The following is a 14,192-nucleotide window of genomic DNA, read 5'->3' on the forward strand; positions in this document are numbered from 1 at the left end:
CTTTTGAACCCTTCTCTGCAAAGAAAAAAAAAATACATTGAAAGACACTTGAAATAATAAGCTTCAGAAGGCAGAGCTCTCTGCGACTTTGAAAGTCGTGGAGCTCAATGGCTCTTCTGCATAGATAACCACTGGAGTTTCTTAAAGGGGTTCTCTCGGTTGAAAATAAAATCTGACACTTCTATCAGCCCCCTGTAGCTGTCATGTCAGCAGTGGCTGGATAGTGTACTGGTTAAGGGCACCGCCTTTAACGTGGGAGACCGGGGTTCGAATCCTTGCTAGGGTCAGTGCCTTTTCAGTAGGGAGTTCAAGGCAAGACTCCCGAACACTGCAGGGTGGCCTCTTGAGTGCGTCCCAGTGGCTGCAGCTCTTGAGTGCTTTGAGTCCAACAGGAGAAAAGCGCTATATAAATGTTCAGATTATTATTATGTCCTGTGCCGTCCTCCTCCGATCACCCGTTTCCCCCTACCAGCCCCGGGCAGTTATTCGTCTAACAAGACGAATAATGCGTGATCTCGCTCGCGTCGTGGAGCTTACTGTGCAGGCGCAGTACAAAGTTTTCTTGTACTGCACCTGCGCAGTAAGCCTCACTTACCTGCGGCTTCTACCGGCCCCCTGCAGCTGTAATGTCCCACGCTGTCCTCCAACGTACAACAATCTGCCGTTCCCCGCCGCCGGCCCCCGGTCTAACGCGGCATCTCATTCAACTGCGGCTGCGCGGCGATGCCCATGCAGCTGCATTTGGATGAGATGCAGGGGCCGGTAGAAGCCCCAGGTAAGTGTTTGTTCCCCATCCCCCCTCCCAGAGAACCCCTTTAACTCTTCCTGTACTGGAAACAATATTAAGCTGGCCACTAACGGTCCAATTTCTAGCGAAAAATCGTTCGAGCGATCAGAAATTCTGATCAGACGAAAAATCGTTCACTACACCATCAACTAACCAATCATTGCTTCCTATCTATCACGACCACCAAGAAAATCCAAATTTTCGTTCGACGAAAATTCAATCGGGCGACATTTTTTTCACTCGTTCATAATCGATTGTGTCCACCAATGGAGATTATTTACAACCAATCCGATCAGAATTTCTGAACGCTCGAACGATTTTTCGCTAGAAATTGGACCGTTAGTGGCCAGCTTAAGACTTATGTCTCTGTTCCTAGTGTTTTATTTCTTAGCTGTACTACACATACAAATCAATATATCTTTTTATTTTATTTTTTTTCGCTTCAGTGTCTCTTTAACAAAAAAATATGTAACAAAATATGTAACAAAAAGATAGTATTGTATATTTTGTACATGAAGACAACTTTGTATCTCTGAAATGTTGAGTCATTTGTAAGTAGGGAACTGTCTGTGTACAAATTGCAAGGCATACTTCAAGTTTTATTACAGAACAATAAAGTAAAACTGAATGTTCTCCAAATATGTGCTTGCCCCGTGAAAATAATAAAATATAAATATTTTATAGGAAAAAACTCCAAACAAGGAAAGAGTAATGAACCTCCGATCCAACGGATAAAAAGCTAAATATTTGCTTGCTGAGCTATGGAAGCTCTGGGGATAAACTGGGCTGGAGTTCAAAGTATAAAATCAGATAAAATATACAGAAAAAGAACAGAACGCACAAACTATAGTTTCGTTGCATATTTATTAGATCTGATGCTGAAAAATAACCTACATTTTGTCGTATAAAACAATTGTACTTTCTTTTTGTTTTTAATGCAATGCAATGTACTTTGCAATACTTGATTCTGCTGTGGTCAGACTAATGAAAAATGACAACTCTCACAATTGTTAGAGCTAGTAGGTGTTTTGGGGTAGCAGGTTAGGACAAGCACTGTACAGATGTGCTGCTCTGCTTCTGTCTGCACACCCTTTTCTGCTCTATGGAAAGGGTGATTGTTAAAGCAAACATGAAGGTAAAAAATAAAACAACTTATGATATAATGAATTGAATGTGTAGTATGGATAAGGAATAGTACATTAGTAGCAAATAAGTCTCTTATTCTTATATTCAGTTATACAGCTTTTTTTATATATATAACATTGCATCATACTGTCACAGTTGCAGTTTTAAAACCACACCGTCTATTAACCCTCCTGGTGGTTAATTGTTCTGCGGCTGCGCGGCCGCGGGAGGTCTTTTAAGCCTAATTTTTTTTTTTATCATGTAGCTAGCCTAGCGCTAGCTACATGATTCCCCCCCTCCCTGCGGCCTCCCTCCCACCCCTCCGATCTCCGCCGGCGATCAAGCCCATCTGGAAATCGCGTTCTAAACGGGATTTCCTTCAGGGCCTCCCCCGTCGCCATGGTGACGAACGGAGTGACGTCATCGACATCGTGACGTCACAGGGAGTCCTGATCCACCCCATAGCGCAGCCTGGCGGCGATTGGCCAGGCTGCGCAAGGGGTATGCGGGGGGGTCCTGTATCGTGGCGGGTAGCGGCGCATCAGCGGCGATCGACCCGGACACGCAGCAAGCGAAGTGCTTGCTGTGTGTTGTAAGAAAAAAATTATGAAAATCGGCCCAGCGGGGCCTGAGAAATCCTCCGCGGCGGCTTACACCGAGCTCAGTTCAGGGTTACCGCCAAGAAGGTTAAAGGAAACCTTAACTGAGAGGGATATGGATGTTTCCTTTTAAACAATACCAGTTGTCTGGCAGTCCTGCTGATCTCTTTTGCTGCAGTAGTGGCGGAATCACACACCTGAAACAAGCATGCAGCCAATCCAGACCGACTTCAGTCAGAGCACCTGATCTCCATGCTTGTTCAGGGGCTGTGGCTGAAAGTATTAGAGACACAGGATCAGCAGGAGAGTCAAGCAACTGGTATTATTTTAAAAGGAAAAATCTATATGCTTCTCAGTTTAGGTTCCCTTTAAGCTATAAAACAAAGCAGAAATAATGACCCTTTGAACTTTCCTGCAGTAAAACCTTATCTCAAGCTGGCTCTCACTGTTTCTTGGCTGTTCAAGTCCATCAGAAAACAGGACTGTATTGGAGCCAGTGGGTGGAATAGCTCATAAAAACTTTTTTTTGCATAAATAGGAAGTTTTTTTTACCTCTTCCTGTACTGGAAAACAATATGAGACTCTTATGTGCTATTCCTTAGCTGTACTACACATACAGTTCCTTATCTCATACGTTTATTTTTGTGCCAGATTTGCTTAAAAAGGGAGTATGTGTTTGACTTCCCCCAGAAGCACGCCAATGGGGAGTATAAGCCAACTCAAGTATAAGACCCCCAAGTGCATGATGCAGAGTGCGCATTGGAAGCTATGTTTTAGCTTCCTATCAGGGCAGTTTCTAGGCCAAATTGCTCCCAGCCCCGGTGGGCTCGAGAATGTTGTGTGCCCCCAATATAGGTATGCAGGTATAGGTGCCCCAGTATAGGTAACCAGGTATAGGGGTCCCCAGTAAAGGTAGCTAGCTATAGGTGCGCTAGTATAGTTGCCCCCCACCCCCTGAACCCCCTCCTGAAGCGATCACTGGCGCCATTACTCACCAAGCCCTCACTCGCGCCGATCACAGCACCCCACCACACACAGCCTGGTCTTCTCTGTACGGAGTCACTACCACTAAAACCAGGGAAATGTATATAGGACCACTGCCACTAGGGAAATGTATATGGGAGGGAGGGGGGCCCACTAGACCACTAGGGAATGCTGTATAGTGTTTGCTTCTGTTGCTAGGAAACCCTGTCCCAACCCTGCAGGCAATGCATTTTATTGCCTTTTTTCCTACGGGTGCAGTGAAAAAGTGCCTTTTATACTATTATTAATTATTTTATACCATACTTGCAATTTAAAGGGACTCCGAGCAGTGCGGAAACTATGCAAAGATGCATATCATTTTGAAGCTCTCTTTCTTCTCTTTCCAACGATATATATACCGCCGCCCTACGCCTTTTAGTTTTTGCTATTTTCGTGATGGAAATCGCGGCTGCCGTGAATTCGATCACGAATATATCGAAAACTAAAAGGCGTAGGGCGGCGGTTTATGTGTCGTTGGAAAGAGGAGAAAGAGAGCTTCAAAATGGTATGCATCTTTCCATAGTTGCTTGTATAAAACAGGACGACTTTTCCCCAAAGTCGGCAGCTCCATTCAGCTGCTGACTTTGGGGAAAAGTCGTCCTGTGTAATACAAGTAACTATGGAAAGATGCATACCATTTTGAAGCTCTCTTTCTCCTCTTTCCAACGACACATAAACCGCCGCCCTACGCCTTTTAGTTTTCAATATTTTCACGATCGAAATCGCGGCTGCGATTTTTATCGTGAAAATAGCGAAAACTAAAAGGCGTAGGGTGGTGGTTTATATATTGTTGGAAAGAGGAGAAAGAGCTTCAAAATGATATGCATCTTTCCATAGTTTCTTCACTGCTCGGAGTCCCTTTAATGACGTTTGAATGGAGCCAATCCATTTCAGCTGGACATGCATGTAACTGGCCCAATTCCAGACAGCATACAATTTGCATTTAATTTACATACAACCTGGCAAATTGTCCTCTCACCGATTCTTCAGAGCTAGAGTCTGTGTATATTTATTTCAATGTATTATCTGTTGAAAGTATCAACAGGATTATTACCTAAACTGCAGTAAAGTAAAACAACCACAAGATGTCACTGTGTAAAATAAATAAATAAAAAAAGTGATGATGATCTCTATGGTGTTGTAGTTTCCTGTATTCATTCTGTATTCTCTCTGTTCTAAGTAAGATTTATCTCTGCATGCTTTTCTTCAGTAAAGATTTCTAACTTGTTATTCCGGTTGCCTATCTGTGTGTACAGAACGCTCCATCATTATCCATGGTGAACAATTACATGGCTGCCAGGCAAACTGCCCAAATATGAACCACGTGGTGAGTGTTTTGGAGAGGTCCTGTCGTACAGCCATCCACATCCATTGATTTGATGAGAAAAGTAATTGATTTTACACAAGCCTTGGGACAAGCTGGCACTAGCAAGACTCAGATACACAGTTTTATGAAATGTTTTATTAAGAGTCACGGTCCTCCCCCGCCCGTCCTCTGTCATGTTAGAAAAGGAGTCCTTGATAATAAAATCAGAACACAAAGTCCATCTAAAAAAGGTTATTGCAATCATCTGTCAATTCTGAAAATTCCAAAGGTTCTAATCGCTGATCTGCTGCAGAGCCTTAAGGTCTGGTGACACCTGGCGAGAAAGAGAAAATTATACATCTGACAGACATCAAGTAACATCAACATTATTATTAACCTACAGGGCGTGATTTAGTCAGGTATAATAGGGACGGTGAATGTCATGGATATGGAAAAACAAAACTGAATTTATGTAACGCCAACTTGTAGCAAGTTAAATTTTTTTGAAACAAAATAAATTGTGGGTCTCCTATAAGTTTTGCAAATCTCTTAAAATGTACCTGAGATGAAATAAAAGGAAGAATTCCTACATACCTGGGGCTTCCTCGCTGCTGTCCTCCAACTCCTGGATCCTCTGCAATCCTCCCGGTAACTTCGGCCAGTTGGCGCAGAAGTACTGCAAACGTGCAGAACGCTCCTGGTCACGGGAACGCAATGGGGCCTGTCCGGGCATGTGCAGTAAACTCCGACTCCCAAAGTTACCGGGAGCCATAAGGGAGGATGCAGGAATCAGAGGATGGTGGCGAGGAAGCAATCAGCCTGAAGGGGGCCGGAGGCAGTCCCAGGTATGTATGAATTCCTTCTTTTAGTTCATCTCAGGTCTACTTTAAAGGGGTTCTGTGTGTGTGGGTAGGGATGCTTGAAAATAAAATCGGACACTTACCTGGGGCTTCTATCGGGCCCCTGCAGCTGTCATGTCCTGCGCCGTGCTCTTCCGATCACCTGTTCCCCGCCGCCGGTCCTGGTCTGACATTTGTCTAAGAAGACGAATAGTGGTTGCTCCCACGCGTCATCGTGAGCTTACTGCGTAGGCGCTGTACAAAGTTTTCTTGTACTACACCAGCGCAGTAAGCTCCCGATGACGCACACGACCACGGCCGCACAGCCGCGGATTAGACCGGGACCGGAGCATCGTTGGAGGATGGCGTGGGACATTACAGCTGCAGGGGGCCGATAGAAGCCCCAGGGAAGTGTCCACTTTTATTTTCAACCCCCCCCCCCCCACACACACACACACACACCAGAACTCCGTTAAGGCTAGGACCTACTAGAGCGTATTTGGCAGTGTTTTCGGATTGCTTTCAATCCCAAAACGCTTTTCCAATGTAAGTGGATGGCGTGGATCCCACTAGAACGATTGTGATTAGGGAAATCGCAATCTCATGACATTTTGGGAGCGTTTCCACTCTAATGTATAGGAGCAGGGAAATGGCTTCTAAAATTGCTCACAAAGCTCTACCACAAATTACTAGCGATTGCAATAGTGCTTTGTGGTGGGTTCCAGCCCTTACTGCTGCTTGTGGTCCTGAGGGCCACCTCCCATTCTTCTGTTTTACTCACAGGGTCCTGGAAGTTCAATGGGGTGGTGCATGGTAGTGTACTGGTTAAGGACTTTGCCTTTGACATGGGAGACCAGGGTTTGAAGCCTGGCTATGGTCAGTACCTACTCAGTAAGAAGTCCTTGGGCAAGACTCCCTAACACTGCAGGGTGGCCTCTTGAGCGCACCCCAGTGGCTGCAGCTCTTAAGCGCTTTGAGTCCAACAGGAGAAAAGCGCTAAACACAAGTTAGGATGCGCAACTTTATAAACTGCTAATGCCCAACAAAAGCATGTGCTCATGCATACAATGCCAAGCTGTGGCAGCTAAAGCAAATACAATTCTGGGATACATAAAAAGGAAAATAATATCACAAGAGGCTAGTATATGACTCTCTCTGTATAAATCACTTGTGGGGCCACATCTGGAGTATGGGATACAGTTTTGGGCACCACACTATAGAAAGGACATTGACCTTCTTGAACTGGTACAAAGACCAGCAACTAAATTAATCAGGGGGATGGAAGATCTCACTTACTAAGAAAGGTTGAACAAAATGGCTTATTTAGCTTGGAAAAAAGGTGACCGAGAGGTGACCTAATTAACATGTATAAATACATCAGAGGGCAATACAAAAGCTTGGCAGATGAGCTTTTTGTCCCTAGAGTTGTTGGACGGACAAGGGGACATGATCTGCGTATGGAGGGAAAAAGTTTTTGCCATCTATTTAGAAAGGGTTCCTTCACCGTGAGAGTGGTTAAAATCTGGAACATCTTACCTCAGGCAGTAGTTTTGGCAAACTCTATATCTGCATTTAAAGAGGGCTTGGATGCTTTCCTTGCATTGAAGGGCATCCACGGCTATAATTACTAGGTAATTCCTGGTGTAGTTGATCCAGGGATTTATCTGACTGTCCTCTGGAGTCTGAATTTTTCTTTCCCCTTTTAAGGCTAATTGGCCCAGGCCTTGTAAGGTTTTTCGACTTCCCCTGGATCTACAGGGATATGTGCAGGTTCAGGATGGTGTTTTTATTCATTTATTTTTTGGGTTGGACTTCTTTTTTCAACCAAACTCACTATGTAACTACTGTATACGTATATCTTCTCCTCTTTGAGCGTGAGTAAATATAAAGCACATGTTTATGGGGCATGCGTGATTCAGATCTCGGGTATATCCAGCCCACTTCCAACATGGGCATTCGAATAGTCAAAGACACCGGAATTTCATTTCCATGTACCTTTTTACATACAAATGCAAATATTGAAAAGTACATCCAAAAGTAAACTGCAAAGCATTTTATTCTTGCAAAATGTTGGCTGTGAAAACAGGTTAAGGCCCGGTTCACACTTGTGTTACAGTGACAAACGGATTCGTGAAAACAAATCTGATCCCCCGTCGATCGGATCAGTTTTCACTCGGTTGCTTTTACCTTTCAGCTGCTTCCGTTCCGTTTCATCACATCCCCCCCCCCCCCCCCCCCCCCTCCAAGTGGATTTTTCTATTTAGACCGGTCCATTTCTTCATTAGTGTGAAGAAACGTTCCCGTTTTTTTCATTGCCCCCACTGCAGCTCTCTTTAGCTTCCGTTTCCATTCTGTTGAGCTCAACGGTCCAGAAAATTTGGTGCTGCAAAAAAACTTGCAGAACAGATCCGTTTGAATGGACGGATGTGACCAGATCCATAGGTTAACATTGAATCCATCCGCATCCATTAGGATCCGTCCTGGGATTGGAACATTTTTTAACCTAAGTGAGAACTGGGCCTAATGATAGCAGGAGAATGATCAACCGTTTATTTCCACAAGTTTGCATTACCTGACACAAACATCACAATTCTACCCAACGGATTGTACAATTTCAGGGGGTAAGAATGCATTAGCGTACCCGCAAAGCATTAGGATGCCAAATACTTACTGTAAAGTCGCAGCCTGTGCATTTCTTGATGTCATCTACAGTAAGACCTTCACCAACCTCAATCAATGTCAGCCCGTTGTTCTTGTCTACATCAAAGACGGCCTATTACGCACACACATAAATAAAGCACTGGTTATTATCAGCCTGCTGGAGACCCTCAGACATATCCGCGTGCGTCTCAGACTATCTGTCCCTTCTCCCTCCATGAGCGGCATTTTGCTGCGGCCAGGCCCTGACTCAATAACAAGATAATCATCTCTGCTGGCCTGGATGACGCTGAAATGAAGGCATTAGCATGCAGAGGAGAGCCTGGCTTACCCGACGTACAGGGAAGTAATATTCACATATTACAGCTTACACAGCCCTAAGACAGACCCACCGTGAGGTCGTGCTTTCAGGAAATCTACCTAGGATTGGGAGCTAATTTAGCTCTTTAAATAGGAAAAAGAAAAACATAGGTGTTAAAGACAAGTTTATGGGTTTCAAGGGCAACTGTACTTTTAAAGTGACCTTTTCACAACTAATGGATTAAAGGGTACCTGAGGTGAGACATTTTTTGCTCTTTCTTGTTTTTTGGCACATAAATCTGCTCTCATAGGGTACCACAGCTGGAGCCAGCTCTGTCGGTCACCAGCGATCGTAACGCGCTGAAGCAAAGGCCCCAGCCCTAAAGCCCCATTCACACTGGGGATCGCTAGGCGTTTTGCTTGTACTGCATAAACCGCGTTTATGAATTCTGAGAACCGCTGGCTGCAGTGAGATCACTGCCATATACTATAAATGACACTAGCATTTTTTCAAAGCACTAGCGATCACCAGCAATTTAAAGCTCTGCTGAAATCACCCAAAACCGGAGATGAAATGACCCCAAACGTTTACCTCCAGCATTTCCTAGGCTGTGGGCTCCCAGGGCCGCTCCATTCTGTAGTCAGCCCTGGCAGTTGCTGACTGCTGCGCATGTGCGGCCCTGTTGCACGCGTCCCGTCCCTGGGAGCGTTTTGCTTCTGTGCAGTTCCAGATTTAGCAAACATGCGATGGAGCCCGACTGAGGGCCACTGGGGAATTTACAGGAGAAAATTGCAGGAGAACAGAGTGGGAGGAATGGTGATAGGGGCCTGGAGGAATCCCTAAATAAGTATAAATGCTTTGGGTTGTTTCATCTCTTTCATTCAAATAAACAAACATATACTAATAACATTTTTCAAGTAGAGATTACCTGGGGAGAACGAGAAGAGGATCACCTTAGGTAGCCTTGTTCGGGTTAGGTGTCCTTCAAAGGATAAGTGAGGTGAAACATTAAATCTATCTATACTTACCTAGGGTGTCTTCCAGCCCCCAGAAGTCATCTGTGTCCCTCGCCGCAGCATTGGTCTTCTCTGGAGTCCCACCGGCAGCCTCATTGGGGGGTCAGCAATCCTTAGAGGCTGCCAACGGGACACTGGAGAGGACCAGAGCTGCGGTGAGGGACACAAATGACTTCTAGGGGCTGGAAGAAGCCCAAGGTAAGTAAAGATGGATTTAATGTCTCGTCTCACTTATCCTTTAAAGTAAGCCTGACGTGTGCTCATGAAATGAAAAAAAAAACTAGGCTACCTAATCCGAGAGGCAGAGCGGATCAGGTAGCCGCCAAAACCGTCGCTCCTGTGGGCGGAACTGGCCCACTTTCATGAGTTCTGGGTCACAAAGCTGGAAAGAGAGATTGATTCTACCTCTCCCAGTGTGCAGGGAGGGGTGGGAGCAGCAGGGGGCGTGGCCAGGGAGAGAGAGCAGGGCAGCTCTGTAAACCCTACAGGAACACCCCTGGCGGGCGTATTGACCACGGATTCCGTCTCCCATGTTCACTCTTGAGATAGCGACGCTAATTTCGGGAGTGGGTGGGAGATGGGGGGATGGTTGGTTAGAGAGCGGCAGCAGGAGGACACAGAGGCATGTCAGGAGGCAGAGAACATCCTCTATGTCTCATCCCCCCCCCCCCCCCCCCCACACACACACACACACAAACTGCCTCTGGTTCTCTTTAGGCATTAGGAGAATCTAAGGAATATATGGGAGGACTATATAGGCAGAAGAGCCAGTGGATGAAACCATTGCATAGATCGGCTTTAAATTATAACGTAAAGAGGAACTATCCTTTCAGTTGGGAGCAGCATTAGTATACAAGTCTGAATGTTGGTGGAGTCCATGCAATGGCAGCATACACTGTGTCTATGTGACATCCACACTAAAGAAGACAATATTGATTTAATTATGGAGCGGTCCTACATGGTACTGAGACAGATAAGAATCACAATTTACTGCAAGCTTCTTGTCACGGCCATTCTCCAGCCTGTGTCACCCTAGGACAATTGCCACATTTATCTGTACGGCCAGCAGATGCACAACGCATCCAACCATACCAGCATGATTGATTATATACCAATGCTGTATGTGGCACTTCCTGGGGATTCGCTCATCATTTTCCAATCCTAAGCTGCATTTATTTTCAGACTGTCCTAATGAGTGACTGCAAGGTAAGCTATATAACTACACCCTATAGATCAATTATATACCCATCAAAAGTCTTTCGAAGGAACCTGCTGAGAAAGCAATGCCTCTGCCAATTGTTTTTACAGATGTTGATCATGCCACTAGTGGCGTAGCAATAGGGGGTGCAGAGGTTGCAACCACACTGGGGCCCTTGAACCAGTGGGGCCCCTGAACCAGTGGGGCCCTCCCTCAACTGTATTAGCTCTCTATTCGTGCTATGCTGGTAATAATCACTTGACTAGATGCTTTGAACAGTAGTAATCATTAACAAGCTGTTCCCCATCCCCTTCTTGCACCTCTGACAATGTAGTTGCCATTGGCAGGTTTTGGTGCGCCGCATCAATTGTTATGTATAGAGTACATGGGGGGAGGGGCCCAATGTAAAACTTGCACTAGGGCCCAGAGCTCCTTTGCTATATCACTGCATGCTATGGCTTAACTAGATGATGAAACAGTAACCAGAAACATGCAGATTGGTTTAGTCCACATGGCTAGTGCTGCAAAGCAGTATTACTATCTGTAGTAGTACAATAGGTTAATCCATGTGATCTGTAGCAAAGCTGAAGGATGAGCACCCTGGCTAAAGCCTTGTACACAGGTATGAGGCATGTCTCTTGGTGGGTATTGGCGACATAGCAGGGCTGAGGCTGTACAGTTCTGTAGCTATGTGGGGGTGGAGCTGAGGGAGGAACGTGGGAGTGACATCATGCAGTGGGCGGGGTGAGAGGGGAGAACAATGCTCTTGGCTGGAGCTTAAAAAAATTGATCCTCCAGGCTGAGGCGTCGGAGGGCATCTGTTGGAGGGCACCAGGGCCGGATTTACCATAAGGCACTGTAGGCTTGTGCCTATAGGTGCCTGATGATGGAAAGGAGGCTGACTCCCCTTCCCAAGTGCCTCCCTCCTTCCTTATGCATAACCCTGATGAGACTCTCAGCAAGCATTCCACTGACAAAATCTCCCTTCAGTCAGGGGCACCTCTAGTTGCTTAACACTGAGGTTCCTCCAGCTACCTAATACTTGGGGCACCTCTAGCTACATAATATGAAGGGTACTTCTGGCTACCTAATGCTATGGGACACCTGTAGCTACCTATGTCAGGCAAGGGAAGTAAGGAAGAAGTGACAGCTGGGCCAGCCAGCACACTTGCGGTGCAGTTCGGTGGGGGTTTGTTGGGTCATGGAGGGCGATGTCTAGGGTGCCAGGACATCTGTGCCTATAGGTGAGGTAAATTCTGGCCTGGAGGGCACGCTATATTCTGGGCAGAGACAGTTGCTATCGGCAGCAGAGTTTCATCTCGGCCTAAAAGTGGGAAGAGGGTGGCTGGATGGTTTAATGGTTAAGGGCTCTGCCTCTGACACAGGAGACCTGGGTTTGAATCTCGGCTCTGCCTGTTCAGTAAGCCAGCTCCTATTCAGTAGGGGACCTTAGGCAAGTCTCCCTAACACTGCTACTGCCCATAGAGCGCTTCCTAGAGGCTGCAGCTCTGACGCTTTGAGTCCGCCAGGAGAAAGGCGCGATATATATGTTATTTGTCTTTGTCTTTAACTCCCTAAGCTGCCTTTAAATGCCGTTCCTCTGGGCTTATTTATACTTCTGGAAGATGGTAACCAGGTGTCCTTGGAGGACCCGTCACTATCCTCTTTGAACACTGGTAAAGTAGGGTGGAATACTGCTACACTCCACACAGGGAAACATTCGGCCGATATCTCCCCTAGTGTAAAATGTGCCCCCCCCCCCTGCCATGTGCAGTTACCTCCTACCATCCGCGGCTGTCTCCGCACTGCTTCCAGATTTGTGCCCCATGTGGTTGCCCGCGATTTGCATTCTAGCAGGGCGGAAGTGTGTCTCACACATTAGGGCACCAGGGTGTACGTGTACATTGGGGGACAGCGGCTGGGTTGCAACATCATGAGGCCAATTCCCAAAAGATTTCATGTTGAAACTGATCAGGGATCGGCCTGCGGTTTATGGCGCCCAACTCATCTCTCTCCGATCAGGGAGAGATCTGTCTCTTGGTCGATCTGCCCATACATCGGCTCATGCAGTGTTCTCCCCAGAAATTTTTTCCAGCTGGGTGGCATGAAAAAGTAGCCGGGTGGGGCGAGATGAAAGAATGCAGGGCGGGTTTTTCTAAGGCCCAATTCTGCTTACAGCAGAGGTGGAGTTGAGCTGATGACAGCCGGGTGCTCACCAAAACTTGCCGGGTGGAGCACCCGGGTAAAAGAGCCTGGGGAGAACACTGTGATGTATGGGTACCTTTAGCCATACACTGGCTGATAGCGACCTGATCTGGCAAACAATCAACCGGGAAGCAACGAATGATGAACCGCTGCTCTCCACTCAATTTCCATCAGATTTCACAAGAAACCCGACAGAGAAGCAAACTTCCTCCCCCGCTAGCGCAGTGCTGCTCAATGTGGTCCAAACACAACAGATTAGCATGCATGGAATGTACATAAAACCTGACAAAACAGTAAACAAACCATTCACAGATTCTCCATCTAAAAACCACACAGAGCAATGTAGCTTCTAATTATAAAAAGACAACTGTTGTTCCAACCCACTGAACATTTTCAAAATGACAAAGCTGATCATTCAGACATGAATCGTGGCATCAAATTAAGTTGTTTAACTACTGGCAGCTGCCACCTGGCAAAAGCAGCTCCGACCTGGCAGCCTGGGGCTCAGTCCTGATAGGTGAGTATGGAGAGCATCGGGTGTTAGGGAGCAGAGGGAGAGCTAGGATTGGGGCAGGTTAGTGTAAAGCAAGGATCACAATTGCTGGAATTGGGCAGGGAACATATTTGAAAAGAGAAACAGAAGCACTCCCATAGTGCATTAACTTATTTTAATTCAAATATTGTACTTACATGGATGTTGCTTTAAAAACGTGTGTATGCAGCCGCCCACGATCTCTCCTCTTTCCCACACTCTGGCCAGGACCTGGGACCGCTATATTACACTTCCGTAATGTCCGTGCAGTAAAGCACGAATGAAATAAACAGCTGCATCTATCTTCCTTCTCCTAAAAATGACTTTTTAAGATATTCCAAAGTTTTATTTTATGTTTAAATCTACTTTTTAAGTTGTAACTGTTTTATTGTTTTTGCTCAATGACACATTCATTGAAGTATGCCAGAGCTAAAAATCTATGAACGATTGAACCTTTTTATCTCTTTCCTGCTCTCAGAAGCCATTTTCTGCAAGTAAAGTGTTTTATAGTTGGAATTTCTTATCAGTGAGGGTCACACTGTAGTCACTTCCTGCCCGAGTCAGGACTGAGTCAGCCACTTACATACCTGATATTTAACTCTT

The 14,192-nt window shown here is 45.9% G+C and overlaps 1 protein-coding gene across 1 annotated transcript in view; it reads right to left on the reverse strand.

Moving 5' to 3' along the window:
• Positions 1-4,981: 4,981 nt before the first annotated feature.
• LOC137529073 (succinyl-CoA:3-ketoacid coenzyme A transferase 1, mitochondrial-like) overlaps positions 4,982-14,192 on the reverse strand; it is a 219,170-nt gene continuing 209,959 nt past the window's right edge. Inside the window, exons 17-18 of the mRNA XM_068250995.1 lie at positions 8,351-8,452; positions 4,982-5,174 (exon numbers count right to left, since the gene is read on the reverse strand). Of these exons, the coding sequence (XP_068107096.1) occupies positions 5,133-5,174; positions 8,351-8,452 (144 nt within the window). The 3' untranslated portion in view covers positions 4,982-5,132. The remainder of the gene's footprint in view (positions 5,175-8,350; positions 8,453-14,192) is intronic.

This window comes from Hyperolius riggenbachi, chromosome 1, assembly GCF_040937935.1.
Source record: "Hyperolius riggenbachi isolate aHypRig1 chromosome 1, aHypRig1.pri, whole genome shotgun sequence".
NCBI lineage: Eukaryota > Metazoa > Chordata > Amphibia > Anura > Hyperoliidae > Hyperolius > Hyperolius riggenbachi.